At 42.0% G+C, this 21,649-nt stretch overlaps 1 protein-coding gene across 5 annotated transcripts in view; it reads left to right on the top strand.

Moving 5' to 3' along the window:
* cacna2d4a (calcium channel, voltage-dependent, alpha 2/delta subunit 4a) overlaps nt 1-21,649 on the top strand; it is a 79,349-nt gene that overhangs the window by 1,219 nt on the left and 56,481 nt on the right. For 2 of the 5 annotated variants that reach the window (XM_076722156.1, XM_076722155.1), the window contains exons 2-28: nt 735-932; nt 4,092-4,173; nt 6,770-6,886; nt 7,081-7,140; nt 7,313-7,475; nt 7,565-7,696; nt 8,099-8,159; nt 9,515-9,665; nt 10,515-10,589; nt 12,029-12,118; nt 12,209-12,322; nt 12,444-12,522; nt 13,591-13,724; nt 14,162-14,179; nt 14,806-14,883; nt 14,969-15,049; nt 15,179-15,253; nt 15,369-15,455; nt 15,584-15,655; nt 15,816-15,877; nt 16,155-16,222; nt 16,310-16,355; nt 16,462-16,559; nt 16,683-16,776; nt 16,897-16,989; nt 17,414-17,541; nt 19,657-19,725. In XM_076722156.1, the coding sequence (XP_076578271.1) occupies nt 757-932; nt 4,092-4,173; nt 6,770-6,886; nt 7,081-7,140; nt 7,313-7,475; nt 7,565-7,696; nt 8,099-8,159; nt 9,515-9,665; nt 10,515-10,589; nt 12,029-12,118; nt 12,209-12,322; nt 12,444-12,522; nt 13,591-13,724; nt 14,162-14,179; nt 14,806-14,883; nt 14,969-15,049; nt 15,179-15,253; nt 15,369-15,455; nt 15,584-15,655; nt 15,816-15,877; nt 16,155-16,222; nt 16,310-16,355; nt 16,462-16,559; nt 16,683-16,776; nt 16,897-16,989; nt 17,414-17,541; nt 19,657-19,725 (2,503 nt within the window). In that variant the 5' untranslated portion in view covers nt 735-756. The remainder of the gene's footprint in view (nt 1-734; nt 933-4,091; nt 4,174-6,769; nt 6,887-7,080; nt 7,141-7,312; nt 7,476-7,564; nt 7,697-8,098; nt 8,160-9,514; nt 9,666-10,514; nt 10,590-12,028; nt 12,119-12,208; nt 12,323-12,443; nt 12,523-13,590; nt 13,725-14,161; nt 14,180-14,805; nt 14,884-14,968; nt 15,050-15,178; nt 15,254-15,368; nt 15,456-15,583; nt 15,656-15,815; nt 15,878-16,154; nt 16,223-16,309; nt 16,356-16,461; nt 16,560-16,682; nt 16,777-16,896; nt 16,990-17,413; nt 17,542-19,656; nt 19,726-21,649) is intronic. The other 3 variants (XM_076722157.1, XM_076722159.1, XM_076722158.1) reach the window with 3 other exon arrangements.

Below are 21,649 nucleotides of genomic sequence, written 5' to 3'. Positions count from 1 at the left end.
TGGTTCAAACTTCACTGTTTTGGCACTCTTATCGCTATCGTAGCTTCAGTTTTAGCCTCTAAAAACCCAATGTACATCAATCTCCCCATGACCGAACAACAAATAGGCAAAGTTGGCAAGTAGCTGGTGTATATAGAATGCTAATGTTGCTACATAGCTGCTGGGTGAATAAATTAGCTAACAGTTTGCGACATCAACTTAAGAGCTTAAATTTGCCGTTACATGTGTAGAGAAGTTCCTTTACTTTTGATGGTTAACCTTCAGGTAATGCTTCTTTTATCGACTGAAAATAATATGTAGAATTCTGAACATGAACTGCCCAAATGCACACATGCGCTCTTATACTGATTTTGCCATCTTTAGGGATTCAGCTGGTCACGTAGTAAACATGTCATGGAGAGCTGCAACGCATCTGCCTTTATGTCTCAGGCAGGCTGATGCTCTTGTTGCTCCTGTGCAAAACAAAAATGTTTTCAAATCAAAAGTTTGGGACTTGCTCTGTGAAATTTTATCAATTTAAACAAGCTGTCATCCTTTCACATTGTTTTCAACACTCTAAAGCCTTCACACATGTATTCAAGCCATTATCAGGGGTTTACTCCCACTGATATGACAGTCACCAGCTACTTCATGGCACCTTTGACGCTCCCCTCTCTCTGTGCTTGCACTGTGATCTGAGCACTTCTAATCTTACTTTGCTCTGTCCCAATTTCATCCTTTTCTCTTGGAGCCAGTGTGCAACAATTGCCGGACTGAATGCAGATCGCAGCAGCTGCAGGGATGAACCGCTGGAGCTGGGGAAATGCTGGGAATGCCAATAAATCGGACAGAAGTGGGCCGCGCAGAGGGAGGCTGATGATGCTGCTGTGGATTATCCTCTCCAGCCCACTGTGCCTGATGGTCGACGGCCAGACGAAGATCTCACCAGAAACGTGAGTTACAGATGCAATCGACAACGATGACACCCAGGGCCTGAACTATCAGGAGGAGCAAGGTCTGATGTCGGTGTAAAAGCTGTATATACACTGGAAACAATGAAAATGGGAACTTTTCACTTTTGGTTGTATCACAGCAGGTATAAATGCCGATCATGGAGGTTTTATGAGGACAAATTTGCACATTTCTCACACAAAACACATCAATTTTCAATCCGTAAAACTAAATCAAAATCAGCATTCACCTAACTGGACGTTATCATTTGTAAATATATATATATGTGCTATGACTGCATCCTCACTTACAATGGGAGACAACATGGTGCCATTGAGCAGGGAAAAAAAAGTTAGATGACCACAAACGTAGTAGTGCTTTATTAAGACATTACATCAACTGTTGTAGCGGGTCATTTCCCTGTGGACACCCTGGCAAGTCCACATGCAGCGTTACCCTTCTTGAAGCCACACGTCAGATGGATGAGCCAATAGTGTTCTTTCTATTTTGGCTGGTGACTCCACACAGATACATATGGGCCATATGGGCACCGTTGGGGTATAACTGAGTGCCAAACTATCCTACAGCCTCTCTACAGCCAAATAAGGTGAAGGTGACGTATGCATTTGGCTAATACTATGACATTAGAAATACAGTAACAAATGTACAAGTATAAATTAAAAAAAAAGTTGGAAAAAAAAAAAAAAACACAAACAGAAATACCTGCAAAATAATGACATTCCCATCAACCTCAGCTATACTTTCTGTTTTGTGCTAATTAGCATGCCAAACTAGGATGGCGACCAAGGTTAGCATTAAACTTGCTAAACATCAGCTGAATGCTAACACTGTGAGCTTGTTAACATGTAGCTCATCAGTGTGCCTACAGACACCCTCACAGAGCTGCTGTCAGCTGATTCAATGCGCAGTAGCAGCTCACAGTATGTAGGACTCCAAATGACATATTGAATCCCAGAGATCTTTATCGATTCGCAACACTAAACAATGACAGCAGTAAAAAAAACAACAACCGGCAAATTCAATCACATCTCTTCAATAATTTGTACAGTCCTGCTTGATTTATTTGCAGCTCTGCTCCAACATCATCATTTTGAGTCTTATAAAATGTAAACTTTTATCAGTAAAATTTCCATTTATTATTATTCTGGCAGAGGGCCCTTTAGTGTATGAGTTGCAGTTCCTCATGTCTATCATTGACATCTTTTCTAATGACAGATACAAACTTTGCTTTTTCTTCATGATTATGTTGATTCTTGTGATTGATTTAGTTTTGGCCTTTCATCTCTTCCCTGGTGCATTCAGACCATCCACACTTCAGTCTGCTGCATACTGTGGGGTTTCCACACATCGCCTTTTACTGTATGTAAGAAGACTGGAAAATACGGAGATAATCAGAAATTAAAAACACACAACATTTCATAACACAAAGATGGCTTTCACACGAGGGACTTACAATAACTCATAATGCTTCATTATTTTTTTCCCCCTCACCAGTGTTCATTATATTTATATTTCTTTTGGGAATGAGAGGCTGTGTTTGTTTGCTCTCCAGAAGCCAGATGAAGCTCTTTTCCCTGAACAGTTTTCAACCCCCCTGCTGACTAAAAACACTAGCAAATCAATACAGTGCTGTCAGTCCACAGTAGCCCATTAACTGTGTGTTTGTGTGTGTGTGTGCGTGTGTGTGTGTGTTAAAGTAGAAGGGGTTTAGAGAAATACACAGAGAAAATACACAGCATTTTGTGAGTAGACTTGTACTGACTGGATGTCTGATGGAGCTTTCTCCTGATATAGTTTGTGTGTTTGTAAGTTTTTGTACTTCTGAGGCTCAGAGAGTGTGTGTGCTGTCACTCGGCAGGCTGGTGTGAGACTGAGGGAGATTAGAGCTCCAGGGATGGCAGAGTTCAGTGGGCCAACACAGGTCACTGAGCCTAAAGTGCTTCACTCTGCCTGGGGAAGATTTGGCAGCAGGGCCCCTCTGGCTCTGGAAGTTAGCGGGCCATGACCAGAACATTTCAGGCCAAGAAGGTCAAATCTTTAGCCTCAGATGGAACATCGTTCTGCTGCCATGAGGAAAACTGATAACTGACAATAAGACGCCAACAGCAATGACACAGTTTTTGAGGAACAACAGTTTTTTTTTCTGCCTGTGTAACACTCCAGCACTCCTCCCAGAAAAGGCTTCAGAAAAATCTTAACTATTATAACCTTGGCTCGACCCAGGTTTGGCCTGCCTAAGGCTCTGTCTTAATCTGACCTTGTTTGGCCTGCACAGTGGTGCTTCAGCCCACGGCAACAGCATTACAGACGTACATGCAATACACAAGTTCATCTAAATCAATCATGTAAATGAATCAATTCCTCATTTATCTGTCAAAAAAAGCAGTTACAGTGATCTCACACATTTCAAGCCAGCAGTCAGGAGAGCCTTTCATAGCCCCGAACAACAGAGGAATGATTACGGCACAACGCTCCTCACATGTCAGAATGAACCCACGCTCATGTTTCAGAATAAACATATCAACAAGTCAACGAATCATCGGCCAGTCTTCAGTACAGAGGCTGGCAGGCTAGCCGCTGCAACCCTGCCTGCTAACTAGCAGCGATCTGGCTGGCTCCCCATAGGTTGAGCCATCTGTCACATCCTGTCTACTCTCTAACCTCTATTACCTTACCTTGGCTGCATTCACATGGAGGATTTGTAGAATTACTGCATGTTATTGAGCACAGAGTAACCGCTTGAACTGGCAGACTGTCTGCTTTTACTGTCACCTGAACAGTAATCCGTTTTAATCTGTTATTGGTGGATGCTAGGTAACCTCTTAACATGATTGGCCGGGTATGCCCATGGTCGCCTTCAATACAGACGGTCTTATTAGGTCTTGTTTTTCAGGCAAGGAACAAGTAAAATAATCTGGACAGATGATGATTTAGAAACAGGCCTTATGTTTTTTTCAAATTAGTTCAAATTATTAGAAAGTGGTGCCCTGTCTTAATGCCTACATTCCTAACTACAAGCACTTCAAATTTCCTTGTTTAAATGTGCTGTGCAAATGAACTTGCCTTGCCTTTTAATTTATTGCACAAATACTGAAAAAGCTTTGATTACCTGTCTCTGATCATGTTTTCCCCATTTCTAGGGTGCAGCAGTGGGCAGTAACCTTTGGAAACCAGATATCTGCCCTGTCCGCTAGATACTCTGGAGCTAAACTGCTGCAGAAGGTGACACATGAACACACATGCAAACACACACACACACACACACACACACACACACACACACACACACACACACACACACACGTGGTGTTCGACAGACAGGAAGACACATATGCTCCCATTTAATCCCCTTTGGCTGATCATCACTAACATACAGCATATGACCATACCAGAGAATGTAAAGAAGGGGTTGATTTAGGTTCCCAATCTACACATATCAGTCTCAATGTACCACCGGCCAGCTAATGTTACAGATAATACAGTTTGACCTCACAGTGATGGCTGATTACGTTCATTTTCTCATAATAAGACAGCAAAATGTGTTTGCTGGCAAACAGAAAAGAGCAAAATATAAAACACAGAAGTGAACGCAGAGACACTGTAAAGGTATTTTACAGTAATATAGACAGTGAGATATAGAGCACATGACATCATCACATCAGACTGAGACGGGCGGGGTCAGCATCCCCTCCCAGTCTCCTCTGCTCCCTCAGCCAATAGGAACACGACTGGCTGGCATACAGTTGTTGTACAACATCTGCACATGGCCCAGAGACCAATGTGATGACACACTTAATTCAAACACACATACTCACACGCATCTTGCACAGACACACACTTTCACTTTTAGAGATGGTAGTTTTTTTGCTGTTTATTTCCACAGCACGACTTTTAAGACCATTATCGTGTTTAAACTGAGACATAATGCGAATGTCATATTGACGTACTGAAGCCCCTTGAACTGAGTTGAATTTGACTGAATTGTGTTTGTGTGTTTGTGTATGTGTGTGTTTTAGTAATTAGGATGCGTGGTTTTCCTCTGCATGCCACCCTGTAGAATCCCTAGCAGGCCCATTCACCATCTGCCACACACACACACACACACACACACACACACACACACCCACACACAAACTGTGCGTCACACAGCCATGCACCTACTGACCCTCTCCCTCTACAGCGTATAAGAGTAACTTCCAGAGATTTCAAACAAAGCAGTGCGTGTCGTTCGTTGTTTTTTGTGCTTGAATTGTAGGCTGGATTAACCTCACATAACCTCAAAGTTTAGCTGGTAGAAACAAAATGTTAAGCACCACGCAGGATGCAAAATACTGACCAACTTGATCAAGCAGCCCCAGGAACTGTAGCAGGAAAATATATTGTTGTAGCAGTCGTACCAGTTGCTGTAGTAGCAGTCTCAGTAATAGGCAGTATTCAGATAAAATATAGGTATTTTCCTCCCAGTTGGGTATTTTATCTTTTTGTTTAGGCAGTGATGTGTAAAAAGCACCCTGTGCAGTAGTTTCATCTCCACAACACAAAGCCATTAATCACCCACCTCTGTGTAATCGATGGCTTTCTCGTTATCTGTGGAACATTTACTGACTCTGTCTTCTTGCCTGAGTAAACGGAATAGGATGCTGAGTGTTTGAAGGTAATAAAACAATGTCGGAGCTTTACTTTTGTTGGCAAGGGGTTTTTATGGTTATTGATAACTATTTCTATCGTTTTATATCTGTTTGTCTCTCTTATCTGCCTAATTCAGGCGTTCCCTCCACTGTAAAGGAAATTGGAAAGCATCATCTGTGAAAGTGAAAATAGAATATACCTTACTCAGGATGACAAATTGGACATTTAGTTCTTTCACACCAGTTTTCTAGGTTGTCGCAATTTATGTTTAGGTCAAAAGGTTACCAAATCCGTCACTGAAAGGGCATTTCACACTTGTCTGAGGAGCAAAGGGGTAATTATCCAATGAAGGCAATAGAAAACAAGTCCATCACCAAAACAAATACTGGATGTCTGCCACCTGCTGTCACAACCAGTGCTTTTATCACCAGTGCGGGAAATGAACCTTGAAGTCCGCAGCCAACAACAGCATGTGATCCCTTACATTAATTTATGTAGCTGCTTTAATTTAGCAGCACAGCAAACAAACCCACCAGAAAAAATACATTTAGTTCAATCAAAGACTCTTAACATGAGAATGATGAAATAGTATCTTTAATATGAATTATGCTGAGGATTTAATTCTGATCTGACACCAGCATGTTATGGGGTAACTTACTGACTGGAGGAACAAAAGATAAGGACTCATTTGATGCCTTCAGAGGCCACTTTAACAATGTGAATGATAAGGGACTTATGAACATGTTTCATGAGACCATTTCAAAGCGCAGTGCGGTCGGTAAAGCATGCACAGATGTCAGTCAGGAGATGGTTTTCTTGTGGCACCACTCTGTCATATTGCAGATTAGAGAGGGGGTCTAGGGAGGGGATGAGGTCAGGGCTTGACCCCCATCTATAAGCTAACTGTAAATGCAATGTGTGTGTGTGTGTGTGTGTGTGTGTGTGTGTGTGTGTGTGTGTGTGTGTGTGAGTGTAATGTATAATGCCAGGATCTATCTTCCATGGTAATGCGTGTCTCTTTGTGTTTGTCCTTTTCCACTGTGTCTTAGACGTCATATAAAAATACAGTGACATTAGGCAGAAGTCCAATGGAGGCGATATATTATAACCATGACACCCTTTTTTCTGTTTTACTGACTTACTCAAAGAAAACCTTTTTACTGATGAGCCCACTGTGTCTGTTTTGAAGAAATACAAGGATGTCGAGGGTGTGGTGAAGATAGAGGAGGTGGACGGAGAGGAGCTGGTAAAAAAGTTTGCTGAGGAGATGGAGGAGATGCTTGGGAGGAAGATGAAATCTGTGAAGGTAACCATGACGCATTCTGCAAAAGCAAACGCACATTTACGTGTAACCAGTTTGACAAACCTTCCGCAGACATGATCTTGTTTGTCCAGATGTAATCACAGCTTTAATTTAGCGTTTAGTCTGTGTTATCTTACGCTTTATCGTCTTTCCTACGTGGGCAGAGTGTATCATTAACCTGCTGTATTTTATCACAGAGGTTGGCAGAAGCAGCAGAGGATGCTGACCTTTATCATGAGTACAATGAAACAATGGAGGTAGGCGACAATATAAAAAAATCATAAGGCTTGCAGGACTTTTATTAACGGCCAGATATGCAAAGTTAACTGAGGTTTTTACAAGCCAACCACACGGAAAAATACAGTATAGCTGCACATGTCTTCAGTATTACTATCAAATATTCTTATCATCCATCACTGTTCTGTCTAGTTTGACTACTATAACTCCCTGTTGATCAACACGGTGGATGAGGACGGGAATCCGGTGCCGCTGGGGGGAGAATTCGCTCTGGAAACCAATGAACACTTCAATAAACTACCAGTCAACACACAGCAGAGTAACATACAAGTACCCACGAACGTCTACAACAGAGGTAAAGACGCACGGACACGCGCACATACTGTACAACACACCTGACTGCCAGTCAAGCATCACTTTCCGTCTTTCTCTCTCTTCCTGTAGATCCAGACATTCTGAATGGAGCTTACATGTCTGAGGCTCTGAATGAAGTGTTCATTGATAACTTCCAGAAAGATCCAACCCTCACCTGGCAGTACTTTGGCAGCTCTACGGGCTTCTTCAGACTGTACCCAGGTGTGTACGCACACCAGAGTCTCCTACATTTGGGATGGGAGCATGCATCTGCAGTTGTGCGGTGCAGTGTTGAGACAACATGAATGGAGCTGCGGATGAACATCCAGCCACGCAAGCCAAACGGCGCACTTACACAGCAACTGACGGTGCAGGAAACTGCCTGTCAGACGTGATGACTCAGTCTCAGCTACAGTATGGCTGCTCGTGGGTGTGGATATAGTAATTAGCAGAGGATTTGTGACACAGCTTGTTTTACTCATCTGCCACCTCATCCATCTCTCCCTCATTTGACAACCTGTCACTATCCATCCATGCACCCATTTGTTCATCCGCCCGTCAGCCAAGCGCCATCTGAGCGTCAGCTTCTGCTAAATCTCTCTGCCTTTGTCTCTCTCTCTCTAGGGATCCAGTGGATTCCCGATGAAAATGGCGTGGTCACCTTTGACTGCAGGAACAGAAACTGGTAAGTCCCTTATAGACGCCTTTTGAACAGCTGTAGCTCTCTATACGGTTTGTAAGAGTGAGATAGTGTTCCTCAGGATGCCATGAATCCTTGTGAATGTGAACAATCATGACAACTCAGCTCAACCTGAAGCCTCAATCCCCAGTTATGGGCCCTAATACTCCAAGCCAGCAGTCACTGGGCACCATTAAGAATTCACTGAGTGTCTATGGGTGTAGGTTTTTCCACTGTGTCTTGCAAGTTGGCACCAGTCTGCCCATATCAGCGACTACTTGCCCAGTTGAGCATGTTGAATCAGCGGCAAAGGCACAGAAGTCTTTCTGACTGGCTGTCCAGCCTCTCGAATCACCCATTTAGTGCAGCTTTTAACTGAACTTGTGATCCAACTCAAAGCATTTAACCAGTGTTCCAGTGTCAGTTTTTTGAGGTCACCTTGGTTTATTTGCTACCATTAACTCATAGATTAAACTTTACTGTTTAAGTATATGCTCCATTGAATCAAAAAACAGAGACAGAGCCAAGGTTTGACAGAGGCATTTGATCTCACCGGTGGTGGTAACTCTGTTGCAGTGCAGCTGGTTTTATAGAGTAACAGGTCCGGTGAATAAGGGCTTTTATCAGTTGTGGCTAAACAAATCAGTTTTCTAACTCCTATTACCCTTAAGAGCCCCAATTGTGGGTGCAGCCTGCAGCAAAGACAACAATATATGCAGTAATGGCACAAGACATGTTCAAGGCTTGCTTATACTGTACATCAGCAAGCTTATAGCCTTATACGAATAATGCTGAATGACAGATGGACAATACGCCTTTTTCACAGCAGACATTTTGACTAGTCATGGTGGAAAAAACACAGGTGTTACTAATAATGTAACTAACCCTGAAACTGAGGCAGCTAAAAGGAGTCCAGCCATCATCAATATTATCATTTACACCTGTGCTTTTCCCTCCTGCGACATGTCAAAATGTCTTCTGTGTCAAGGAGAATCAGAGCTGGATTACCCTTTACAGGAACTCAAGTTCCAGGAACTCTGTCTGGCTCTCAGACAGAACATACTGTTTCCTGGTAGGCGGAAATCAAGGAGCAAGCATTGTGGGTCTGGAAAGTTGCCGATCACAGCTGCTCTAGTGGAAATCTCATTGGTGTTAATGAGCTTGCAATGTCGGGGGATGATAATAAGGAGATGAAGAGGAGCATGGATGGAAGAACTGAGGAACAAATAAAAGGATGAACCTTGAACTTTGCTTGTTCTGTCTGTCTGTCTGTCTGACAACTGGTGAATAACATTTAGTCTGTTCAGCGTTATTAGGTTGACATTTTAATAACAAGAACTCAGCTCGCTGTCTCTTTCTAGGTATATCCAGGCAGCCACTTCCCCCAAAGATGTGGTGATCGTGGTAGATGTCAGTGGCAGTATGAAGGGCCTCAGACTGACCATAGCCAAACACACCATCAACACAATCTTGGACACACTGGGAGAAAATGACTTTGTTAACATCATAGCTGTGAGTAAAGACAAGGCTCACCAGAGGCCCAGAGTGTCTAAGTCCTGCTGAGCGTGACTCTAAGATTAACACTCTTAAGGCTCAAATACACAGATAGGCTAATACACAGGTATAGTATGGAGACTGGGGTAAATACATGCAAACAGGCCCAAACACACACATCAAACATTCAGTTTCAACCAGACTCTTATCTTCAGTAACATCAGAGCTTCAAATTTCATTTTGTTTTTCGGTTTTTCAGGATTTTGGCTGCGTACAGCCCTACAACTACAAATCGGTGTAATAAGCATGGTTTATCCTGGTATTACTGTGTGTGTAATCATACGCCTGGAGCAAATCCGCTGCCCTTAAGCTGTTTTTACGGGGAATTTAAAGCTACACTCCTTTGGATGGAGTGACCATGCAGCATAATGAAAATCAGTTTCATCTTAAAATGAGACATCCTCAATCTGGAAAAGGCTTTAAATCCCATTTTCTTTCCACTGGCCACTGTGAATGAAACTGCAATGACAAAAAAAAAAAAATAAGAATAAACCTTCCAAGAATATTCAAATTTCCAACTTTAAGAATAAAATCCATCTAGAAAACAACAGTCCATGCTGTACATACTTCATTTTAATAGAACTGCATTCAAATATTTGAGCTTCCATATACTCACATTATCAACAGTTCAATAAATGTTGTGTGATAGACTCTGAGTAAACACATGTAATAAAGTTAAAGGATATTGTGACATTTCGGGATTGATTTGAGGGTACTGAAGCTTCAATAACCAAAGTTTATCATATTGACTGTTAATCATGCTGATCATTGTTGATATTGTCTTATGTATTCGGTGTCTCTCTCCAGTACAGTGACTATGTTCGCTACGTGGAGCCCTGCTTCAAGGGCACGCTCGTTCAGGCTGATCTGGATAACAGAGAGGTAGCACACGCACACACGGGCTCACAGCTAATTAATTCACTTGACCTCTGCCAACCCATTAATCGTAAGCTGTTATCTAACTAATCCTCCAAAGACAAAGATTATGCTGTCATCGCATCACAGTTAAAACATCACAGGAAATGTCTGTTATCAGGGTTTCAACCTGTTCGTTAGAGGATTTAGTGATGAATCGCTCAGAACAAGTTCATGCTCGTGTGTGGTACAAGTTCTCTGATTCTGCGAGTGTTTTAAGAAGACCTCCCTGCCTCCATCTCCTCTTTGTCATCCCCTCCACAAAGCTATGACATTTTTTTCTCTTCTGTTCTCTCTTCCTTTGCTCTCTTTATCTCTCAAAATCTTTTTTTTTAATTTTTTTACACATACAACACCATTAATATCTCATTGTTTCACTGCCGCTTTATTTTCCTTTTTTCCCTCTTTATCTGTTCTGCCGCTTTTCATATACCAACACCTGCTCAGTCTGCTCAGTCTTTGTGTGTGTGTGTGTGTGTGTGTGTGTGTGCATTATGTGTTGGATATATGCCCTACTTTCACTCCCCTTCACATCATCGCAGATCAGGTGAGGTCACTGGCTGCTGACAATTTTAAGTAGGTCACATGACCTGTCAGCAGGGGATTTGATTGGTTGAATGCCTAGAGAGGCAAGCTGTAACAGAATGGGCTTACAGATGTTAGCTGACACACTTATGCACAAACTCATGTTGGAGCACACACATTTACAGGAAGGCAATCTTCAGTTTTGTGGCTGTTATATAAGATACACATTCCCGAACAACTATTTATCTCGTGTACACCCACTGTAGGTCAGAATGAGTTTACCCGAACTGTAAGAGACACTAATGTGTGTATTTAAATTCATTTTGATTATCAAAGTTTGGGCAGGTCACCAAGAGACCGTGCTAAAAGTTTGATGTGAATTTTTTGCCATAACGTAATATATTCAGACAATTTATCTCCTGTCTTCTCCTGGTATCTATGTTTAGTATTTTTTTTTATGAAATTGTAGTTGATGCTGTTTTGCGCATTGCAAATTTAAAAAAATATTAAGAGCACTTCCATAAAGCAATAATTAGCTTGAATTTGCAAGAGGATATCAAAGATAGAGCCCCATGAAGGCTCAGTGCACATAGTGGTGGAAGCCACAGCAATGTGGCCATTCGTCATAGAGTGTGTGCATGTGTCTGTTTGTGCATGTTGATTAATCCTGATTACCTCCTGGTGTTGTAGTGACTTTGTCGCAGTTGGTCAGTGTGCCAGTGATAATCCCTCCTTTACACTCTTTCAGTCACTCCCACATGATCTCTGTCTCTCCCTCTTTCTCTGTGGTGACCTGCATTCACCTGCATTTACCTAAAGGGTCAAACCCACGGCTTAGTGACGGTTGTCTATTTGTTTGTTTGTTGTGTATCTCTCTGCAGCATTTCAAGCTTTTGGTGGAAGAACTTCATGTCAAAGGAGAGGGCAAAGTGAAAAATGCAATGAAGGAGTCTTTCAAGATCCTCAATGAGGTTTGTGCCTTTCTGCAACAACCACAGCAACTGCTAGCTCTTAACGATACACACCATTGCTAGCAATGAAAGCACATTGTGTGTGTTTAGGCTGCAGCACTGGGCCAGGGCAGCCTGTGTAACCAGGCCATCATGCTGATAACGGACGGAGCCATGGAAGACTTCCAGGATGTTTTTGAAGAGTTCAACTGGCCAGAACGACGGGTATGACACGCATGCATGAAAAAATGCAAGCACCAGTGAAATGTGCTGTCAGCAAACACACATCAGTGAGTGTTTATACAAAGCTGTTCGGAGCTCACCGTACACCTTATTGTCTCTCCAGGTACGAGTGTTCACCTATCTGATTGGTCGAGAGATGACATTTGCTGAAAATGTTAAATGGATTGCCTGCAACAACAAAGGTAAAAGCCAAAGAATCTGGTTTGAGACATAAAAGTTGCAAGCCTGAGTCAATTTTTCTTCCACAACATTTGGAGCTGGAAGTTAAGGTGACTTCAGAGTAACAGATGGGGCAACTACAGCAATTTCTTATGGAGTCTTGAATAAAACAAGAGCAAGAAAGGGGGTCTGCTTGCACTCCGTGATGTTCCCAGGTGGAGCTGTATGGGACTGGGTATCAGGTGCTGCCCTCTTGTGAATTACATGGGGTCATGCAGCAGCTCAGACCTGAAAATAATCGCTTTATACTGCTCTGAGCACATCAAAAACCCCTGACTAAATACCTGATTATCAGAACAGATACAGTGTAAACACATCCCTGGCCAAAAAAATATCATATCTGCGTGTGTGTGTGTGTAATGGGTAACAGGTGCACTCCCTTCTGTTGCGTACACTGGCAGTTGCTTCTGCCAACAACAAAATACATATCTGTCATAAACAAATATGCTTATTCTTACACTCCTGCCAAAAACCTACTATATGTAGTTGCAGGTTTAGTTGAGTAAGTAGGTAGAATTCAGTAATATTCACAGAAGCACTCTTGAGGAGACGTTATAAGGGGATAAAGGTTGCACATTCACATATTCAAACCTGGCAGCGCTTCAGAAGCCTGTTGTCACTGAGCAGCATCACTGCAGGTATCCCATTGACGTCATCGTCTTCCACTTGTAGAAATGCCATAAACGTTAGACGAAGCCAAGCTTTAAAGAAAGTCAAAAGCACATTTGCATTGATGGGAGATTCAAGCTGTTTTGTTTTGTTTTGTTTTGTTTTTTTCATTAAAAACAGCTTAGTATCTTTGGGAACACCGGATTTTCTGAAGTCGGATGAATGAGTTTGCTCCTCTAAATGTAATACCCAAAGGCCAGGAGCAGAAAGATAAAAATAATATGGTGAACACTGTCTTTGCTAAAATTTATGGGTCCTGGTTTTTCCATCTGAGCACAGTGATTTGTGATATATGGTGTGTGTGTGTGTGTGTGTGTGTGTGTGTGTGTGTGTGTGTGTGTGTGTGTGTGTGTGTACTGCAGGTTACTACACACACGTCTCCACGCTGGCTGACGTCCAGGAAAACGTTATGGAGTACCTCCATGTTCTCAGTCGGCCAATGGTCATCAACCACGATCACGACATCATCTGGACTGAGGCCTATATGGACAGTGTGGTCAGTCTGCGCCTCTCATTATCTGTGTGCTTGCTGGGCAACACACGCTGTCATCGTGCATCACCATTATGTCGCATACATAATCTAAATGTCAGACTCATTTAGGAGCTCGTGCCATTGCTTTTAGTGGCGACCCATTGTACTCTCTGGAGGTCTATTCATCTCCGTGCCTCTCTCTATGGTGCTGAAACATTCAAAACCTCCATCCAATTCATCCCAGATGCCAATAGATACACATTACTTTAACAGAGAACATAATCCTCCACAGTTTGGCACCAGATAACCCACCAGTAATTCATTTTTCCCTTTTCCTCTGCTACTTATTTCTATTTTCCCCTTCGTTTCAGTATCTGTTTTCATCTGTTTCATATGTGGTGTATCTTTTCGCTGCCATTTCATGCTTGTTGTCTTTCCTCCCCTTACATCTTCAACCTCAGCTACCCACCACACAAGAGGTAAACACATAGAGCTTTAAGTTGACTTAACTTAATATTTGTTAAGTAACGTAGCCACGTAAAATACAGTGTATAGTATCTGTTATGTCTTGCCTAGCCTTTTATTTACAGCCAGCGGTGATAAGTTTCTAGTGGTCTCGAGTAGCTTGTTGCTAATCTAACTTTCCACCATTGCCTCAGATGCTACGGCTAGCTTAGCACCTGTAGTTCGTTAACTAGCCTAGCTTAGTCTTTTCACGTGTTAGCATGCTACATTGACATTGCTATTTAGCTTTCACTTTTACTCGAGCTTTGAAACTTTTTCTTCACTCTTTCACTCTTAACTTAGCTAATTTTGAAGGAGCATAATTATGCTTTTCAACGTAACATTTTTTTGAGCGAACATTTAGCTTTAGCTTTCCCCCTCTCAGACGTTAGCATTAAGGTCAGTTAACTGTCAGTTCAGTCAGCTTCAACGGGCAAATTAAACATCGTCCTCCAGTCCACCTCCGTTTCACTTCCTTTTCCCCCTGTGGGCAACAGGAATGAACTCCTCCAACTTCATTTCGATGTACAGTTGTTTTCTCATAACTTAGATAAATAATTTATCTAGTCAATGAAAACATTGTGTTTTTTGTGTCTATCAGCTGTTCAACAGTCAGGCCCAAAGCCTGCTCCTGATGACCTCGGTAGCGATGCCCGTGTTCAGCAAGAAGAAAGAGACCGTAAGTATGAGCTGTAACAACCATTACTGTCACTGGATGCCACCTGAACTTATGGATTTATCATCTTTCTGTGTGTTTCCTGTAGTTGTCTCATGGGATTCTGTTGGGAGTGGTAGGAACTGACGTGGCCTTGAGAGAACTGATGAGACTAGCTCCAAGATACAAGGTAAACCATCCACAGTCTATTCTGTGGCAGGAACAAGGATGAAATACTGTATAGACAGACAGTATCGCCTCTTCTGTGAGATAGCCAGTGACAGTAGATTCACAACGCCATGTCAATGTGTCTCTCCAGCTGGGTGTCCATGGTTATGCCTACCTCCTCACCAACAATGGCTACATCCTGTCTCATCCTGACCTTCGACCTCTGGTACAGACAGAGATCACATTGTGCAGTAAATTGTTGCAATGAAACAAGCGTGCTAAGATGTTATTGGTTGCTAAATTCTTGTTTGGCTGTTTGTATGTTTGCGTGTGTGTGACAGTATAAGGAGGGGAAGAAGCTAAAGCCAAAACCCAACTATAACAGTGTTGATCTGTCAGAGGTGGAATGGGAAGACACTGAGGAGAAAGTGAGTGACACGCACTCGCACACACACACACACACTTCTGTCTTTGTTTTCTCTTTTCTAAATGTGAGTTGTGGTGATCCATATGATGATACCAGTACAGTGCAAAGTATGTGACTTTTCTGTTTCAGCTGCGGACAGCCATGGTTAAAGGAGAAACTGGAACCTTGTCTTTAGACGTGAGAACTTCGGTGGATAAAGGAGTGAGTACTTCTGTTTTTGTGTGTTTGTCAAAGCAACAAGCAGAGCTGTCAGAAATATTAGATCACATGTTCCTTCTCTTTGTTCGTGTGGGGTTTTGTTGTCTTTTCTTGTCTTATGCACTGTCTTTCTTCCTCTCTGCGATCTCTGCGTCTCTCACAGAGGAGAGTGATGTTCCTGAAGAATGATTACTTCTACACTGTCATCAATGAGACACCGTTCAGGTTTGTCTGATTGCTTTCAGCTCAGCGGGATTACTTGACATGTCAGGTTTTTAAATGTTACATCCGTCATTTCCAACAAAGGAACAACTCTACCTGCATGTAATGATTGATAGCAAAAACATCTATCTAAGTAATATTCAGGTCTGTGCTACACATTTGGTCAGAGGAAGAACAAATGTTTATTGTTAGAAATAACTGTTATTATGAGCATGATTCATTCTGCCCTCACTATAATATAAAGGAAATAAAATACTGTTCTCTTGTCAATGTTTGGCAGTCTGGGTATAGTGTTGACCAGAGGATACGGACAGTACATCTTCATCGGAAACGTCTCTGTTGAGGAGGGTAAGTCTTTCCTTTCTGTTTTAGCTTCTCTGTATTTGTGCCTTCCTTTCTCTCTATGTCTCTAATTTTTTTCTGTTTTTGCTTCAGGTCTCCATGACTTACTGGCTCCAGACCTGACCATAGCCAACGAATGGTGAGTACTGTATAATTAGGAGGTGTTATGGGATGGAGTTTGGAGCCCTTTGTGAAAATATGACTACAGTACACTTTTTTAGATGTATGCTTGTGTGTGCTTGTAGGACCTACTGTGAGACAGACATTGACCCGGCCCACCGTAAGCTGAGCCAGCTGAAGGCTGTGGTGCTATACCTCACTGGCAAAGAACCAGATCTGGAGTGTAGGTGGACTCTTTGATTTCAGCACATCAAGAAAAATAATACACACTTTTACCCTGCAACCTTTGTTTCTGATTTTTCCTGTTTTTTTTTTGTTTTTTTTTTGCTTTGGTGTCTCTGTACAGGCGATGTGCTGTTGTTGCAGCAAACTCTGTTTGATGCTGTGGTCACAGCTCCTATGGAAGCCTACTGGACCGCTCTTATGCTCAACACATCTGGGTGAATATTAACACACATGCCCAGATGAATGTTCTTTTAACTGAGACGTGGACTTCTACATGAATGCTTACATTTCCTATCTGTCTGTTTGTGTTCATTTTCTTCCTCACCCTCTCTCAGTATGGACGAGGGGATAGAAACGGCGTTCTTGGGGACCCGTTCGGGCCTGATGAGATTCCAGAGATACACTGGTATTGAGAAAAGAATTGCCAAGTGAGTCAAAAAAACACAGTTTGTATTTTAGATATCATCACATCAATTCGGTTATACCATAATGTCCTCAACCAAAAGGGTCAGAACAAAGTGTTGTTTATGTGAGAGTGTTTCCTTTCAAAGATTTGACTTGAGGCTGAAATTACAGTATAGTACAAGTCTGCCCTCTGGTGGTCAATAGAAGGAAATGTGTTCTGTTTTAATCCCAGTTGCAGTCTTATTACTCCAGCCATGCAGCTGGTTACAGTTTTTACATGCAAGAACAGTTAATGTTGCTCACACATACATACAGCGTACACTGTGTGTGGTATATTTAGGTTGTGTGTCTTCAATAAAATTTTCCTTCCATTCTTCCTTCTTTACTCTTGCCATCATTTTTAGGCAGTAGATAGTATTTTTTTTTCTTATTCTTGTCTCTCCCCAGGTCTTTCCTGACCTCCACAGACAAGGAGAATATGTTCACATTGGACCATTTCCCAGTGTGGTATCGCAGAGCAGCTGAGTACCCAGCTGGACAGTTTCTATACTACCTGCCCAGGCAGGAGACGAGAGGTAGAGGACTTACCTTTACTGAACAAACACACACACACACACACACAGGCACACACACGCACACACATACGGGCACAAAAAACACTTTTTGTACTGATTTATTTCCAATTTCCTCCACCACGTTCAGCGGGTTGAGCCAGAAATCTCTTGTTGACAGGCTCATTTTTCTATAGCCTGCAGGCTACAACTGCTCCTTTCTGTTTACTTGGTTGTATATTTCTGTCGTTTGTATCCGACACAGATTTTGAAAGTTTGAAAAATGTTTTTTTTTTTTTTGGTTTACTTCACTCTTGACTAATATTCTTTTTAGTTTTATTCCTCACCAGAGTTCATATTCTGAGAATTGGGCTGTGGTGAAGAATAATCAGCAGCTCTGGAGTGACAAAGTTAACAGTCATCGTGTTTATCATCACATCACACTAACACTTAACTCCATCTTTAAATCTAGGCAAAAGATGAAAGTCAGTAAACAGACAGATTTTGAGCACAGCCTGTCTCTGCCTCTAGATTTAATTTCCAGATTTAGCTCTTTAGTGCTATAAAAAACACATTTCTTGCAAAGTGCTTTAGGCGGCAACAAAGGCATGGACTTTGAATTTAATCTTCCCGTCATGCTGCAGATTTAAATATAATTTTGTCGATATACAGTATATTAATTCAGTTTGAGGCTGATGAGACCACCCTTCCTCATGATATAATACAGGATGTGTGCATATACCCACTTCCTCACTTAAAGTAAGCATACATATATGTATGTATGCACTGAATATACAGTTGATTTAAAGTTCGAAGCTCTGTTTCTAAATCTTATTTCAAGATGGTGAAAAATTTTTCATGTTGCTTTACATCGACAGAATGAAATATTTTATTACACCACCATCGTTTCCAACCTTGACCTTGAAGTACGAATGTACAGAAATGGTCTTATATATGTTCTAGGTTGATGTTAGATTTAGTTTGTTGTGTTCAGATATATTCAGGGACTATGAGGCTGACTATAGCGCCGCCTTGAGCGCAGAGGAGGTCGAGCTCCAAGCGGAGGAGGGAGGGAGGAAACGGAGGGAGGCGGATGAGGAGGAGGAGGGTAGAGGAAATCTTTAACTGATACTTGGCATGCCTCCTCTTTTTGTTTATCCTCATTCTGTTCTTCCTCACCCCTACTTTCAAAGCATGACGAACGCTGTGAACTGTCTTATTCCTCCTCCTCTGTATTTTTCTCTCACTGCACGAGCATGCAATCAAAGTATGGCAACCTCCTCTCCTCTCTCAGAGAGCCAGTAAGGTGTCTGGCTCCTTTGCGTTGTGCTCAGGCAGTATCCCTTCTGCCTTCTATGCATTCTTGTTTAGAAGTAGAAATCTGGCTTCGTGGAGTTTGCTGACTGCATTATCTCTGTCTTTCTGTTACTACATCATGTTACAATATTCAGAAGCAAAACCAAGAAGACATCTCTCGCTCATCAAAATTGAAGAATTTCCTGAATGCATGATTATTGTGCAGGCCTAGACCGTTTTTTTCTTCAAGGAGTGAATAACAGAAACACAAACATGGGGCACATGGAAACACATAGTACACACACACACACACACACACACACACACACACACACACACACACACACACACAGAGTCCCTCTGTTCTGAGTGTATTAGTCAATTAGCTCTCATACTCTGTGTTACATAAACGCTTAAACCGTTAATCTGCCTGGAATCTGTGGCTTGGTGACAGTTGGCATCAGTTGGCATGAAGGCTGCGAATAGACACGCTGAAGATGAATGCATAGCTTTATTAAATATTACCTACCCAGTCCAAATCAATCTGTCTCACCCACATATTTTCAGACACGTTTTGGCATATCTGCACTAACATTTCAGCTGTCACTATCACCGTTAGTGTTCACAGACTAACAAATGCTGTATTAAGTATGCGAGAAAAGTGAATATCTCTGGAAATATTTTCGTTTTCAGTTCTTTTGCATGCATACACTCATGCATGTGTGTGTGTTTTCGAAGGAGTATTTGCGCGTGTGTGATGTTCGCATACATCCATCCATGTTTCCACCTGCATGTATTGATTGGGTACTGTCAATTCTTGCTAATTTTGTGTTTCTCTACCAGCAGGGAGGATTCTGATTAGCACAACGGCTGTCACTGTTACGGTGGGCAAGAAAACTGCAATTGCTGGAGGTAAGATGACAGTGTATGTTTGCATTCACACTTTGTTTGTTTGTCTGTTACACACATTTTCTTCCATTGTTCCCTTTGTCTTTCTCACTCCTTTTAAATCTTGTCTTTGCCTCACATGCACTTGCAGTGTTTTCACTCCGTCTTAACTTCTCTTGCAAAGCGCCCTCTCTTTGCATTTTTAATGCATCCTCTGCCTCTTCATTCTTGGCTCTTTATTTCTTGTCTCAGTCTGTCCTTTCTAGTGATTTCACACGGTGAAATTGACTGGCTTTGACTTTGATTTGTTGGCGATATTTGAACTTGCTGATTTGATGCCGGTGGTAGCATCACCTTCTAATCAGCATTTTGGCATTGATGTGCTGATTTGTCACTTGAACACATGGCCGTGCTTTTTAGGTTGCGCTGTGGAATTCACTCCAAGAGCAATTAGTGGCAAACTTACATCTTTGGTTGTCATAGTTTGGTGTTCACTTAAACTTACTCTGTCGTCCTACTCACTGGAAGTTGCTGTGGATAAGCTAACAAGGTGTTCTGATGTACCTTTGTTGTGTCTGGTTTCATCAGTAGCTCCTAAGGTCTAATTTCACTGCTTCTGATGATTATTTGAGTGGTATGTATCTTTTCTTAATGCTGTTTCAGATGACTACATTAAAAAAAGGTTTATGGAGCTGTATTTGACAGAATTCAGTCTTATAGTTCATAATCTGTGGCTTTGTTTCACTGCTTCCTGATGTGTGTGTTTTTGTGTGTTTTGTCCTGGTAAACCCATCTGTGACTGACACACTCATCATTCATAATTATCCGGCTGAGACAGGGCTCTCTGGAGCTGCATCCCAGGAGCATGTGTGTGTGTGTATGTGTGTGTCAGAGTGTATACCTGCACTCTCTGATGGACAGAGACAGAAAAACACTCCATACACTAACACACTCACACACAAACATGCGCTTATCTGTTTTTCACAGCTTTCATAATGGTCTCAGGTGTGAAAATCGTGTTATATTTGGAAATGGAAAACAGGGAGAAGTGAGAAAGAGTTCACAACAGATGTGTTTCTGTTGCTCTCTTAATCTCGCTGCCTCTTGTTCTTTACGTTTTGCTCTTTTTCCCTCCATTTTGCGTCATTCTTTCCTCTCTCTGCTTGTTTGGAAGCATGAACATCACAGTGTGTCCAATACAGAGCTCTGCTAAAGCCAACTGTACCTTTTGTAAATTCTCAGTAACATCTAAACCAACTATTACATCTAAAAACAGCATTTACAGGGACATAAGAGTACAGGAGCAAGAAAGAAAAAAGATCTGTATTAAGTTATATTGATCGATAGAAACAGGGTTTTTGAATTTTTGTGTGTGTTGATGGTAGATTATCATACAGTGGGCACCAATTGGGGGTTATAGGTCATAGGTTGCTGAAGTTTTTATGCACTGCCACAGAAGTGGATGTCAAGTGGAACAGCTTTTCTACCAGCTACTTCACTTGAACAAAAACATACAGTAAAGGGAAAAGCAGTATCAATGTTTCATGGACTCTCTCTCTCTGACTTCCTTTAACACACACCCTCGCACAAGGATACACACACGCACAATCACACACACATTCGCACACTGCTCATCGTGCTTCACCCTGTGACACTCTTCCTTACCCTGTTAAACCCTCACATACATCTCTCTTTTCTTCGCCTCACTCCTTCGAAGCTGTCAGATCTGTCTCCCTTTTCTTCGCCGCAGTTTTTTCTGTCTTTCTCTTCCCCTTGTTACTCCTGTCTCCCTGTCGTGTCACGCTCTCTCTTTTTCCTTTGTTCGCTCACTTCCTCTTCACATCTATTTCTTGCTGCTTCTGTGGAAGCGAGGGTCACGTTTACCTTATGAACACAAAGGGATGTTGAAAAGCGGCCTTGTCAGGGGGCTCACACACATACTGTCCAA

The sequence above is a fragment of the Chaetodon auriga genome, chromosome 22 (assembly GCF_051107435.1).
Source record: "Chaetodon auriga isolate fChaAug3 chromosome 22, fChaAug3.hap1, whole genome shotgun sequence".
In the NCBI taxonomy this organism is placed as follows: Eukaryota; Metazoa; Chordata; class Actinopteri; order Chaetodontiformes; family Chaetodontidae; genus Chaetodon; species Chaetodon auriga.
Note: the sequence above shows the minus strand (reverse complement) of the source record. Positions and strands in the feature narration are given on the sequence as shown.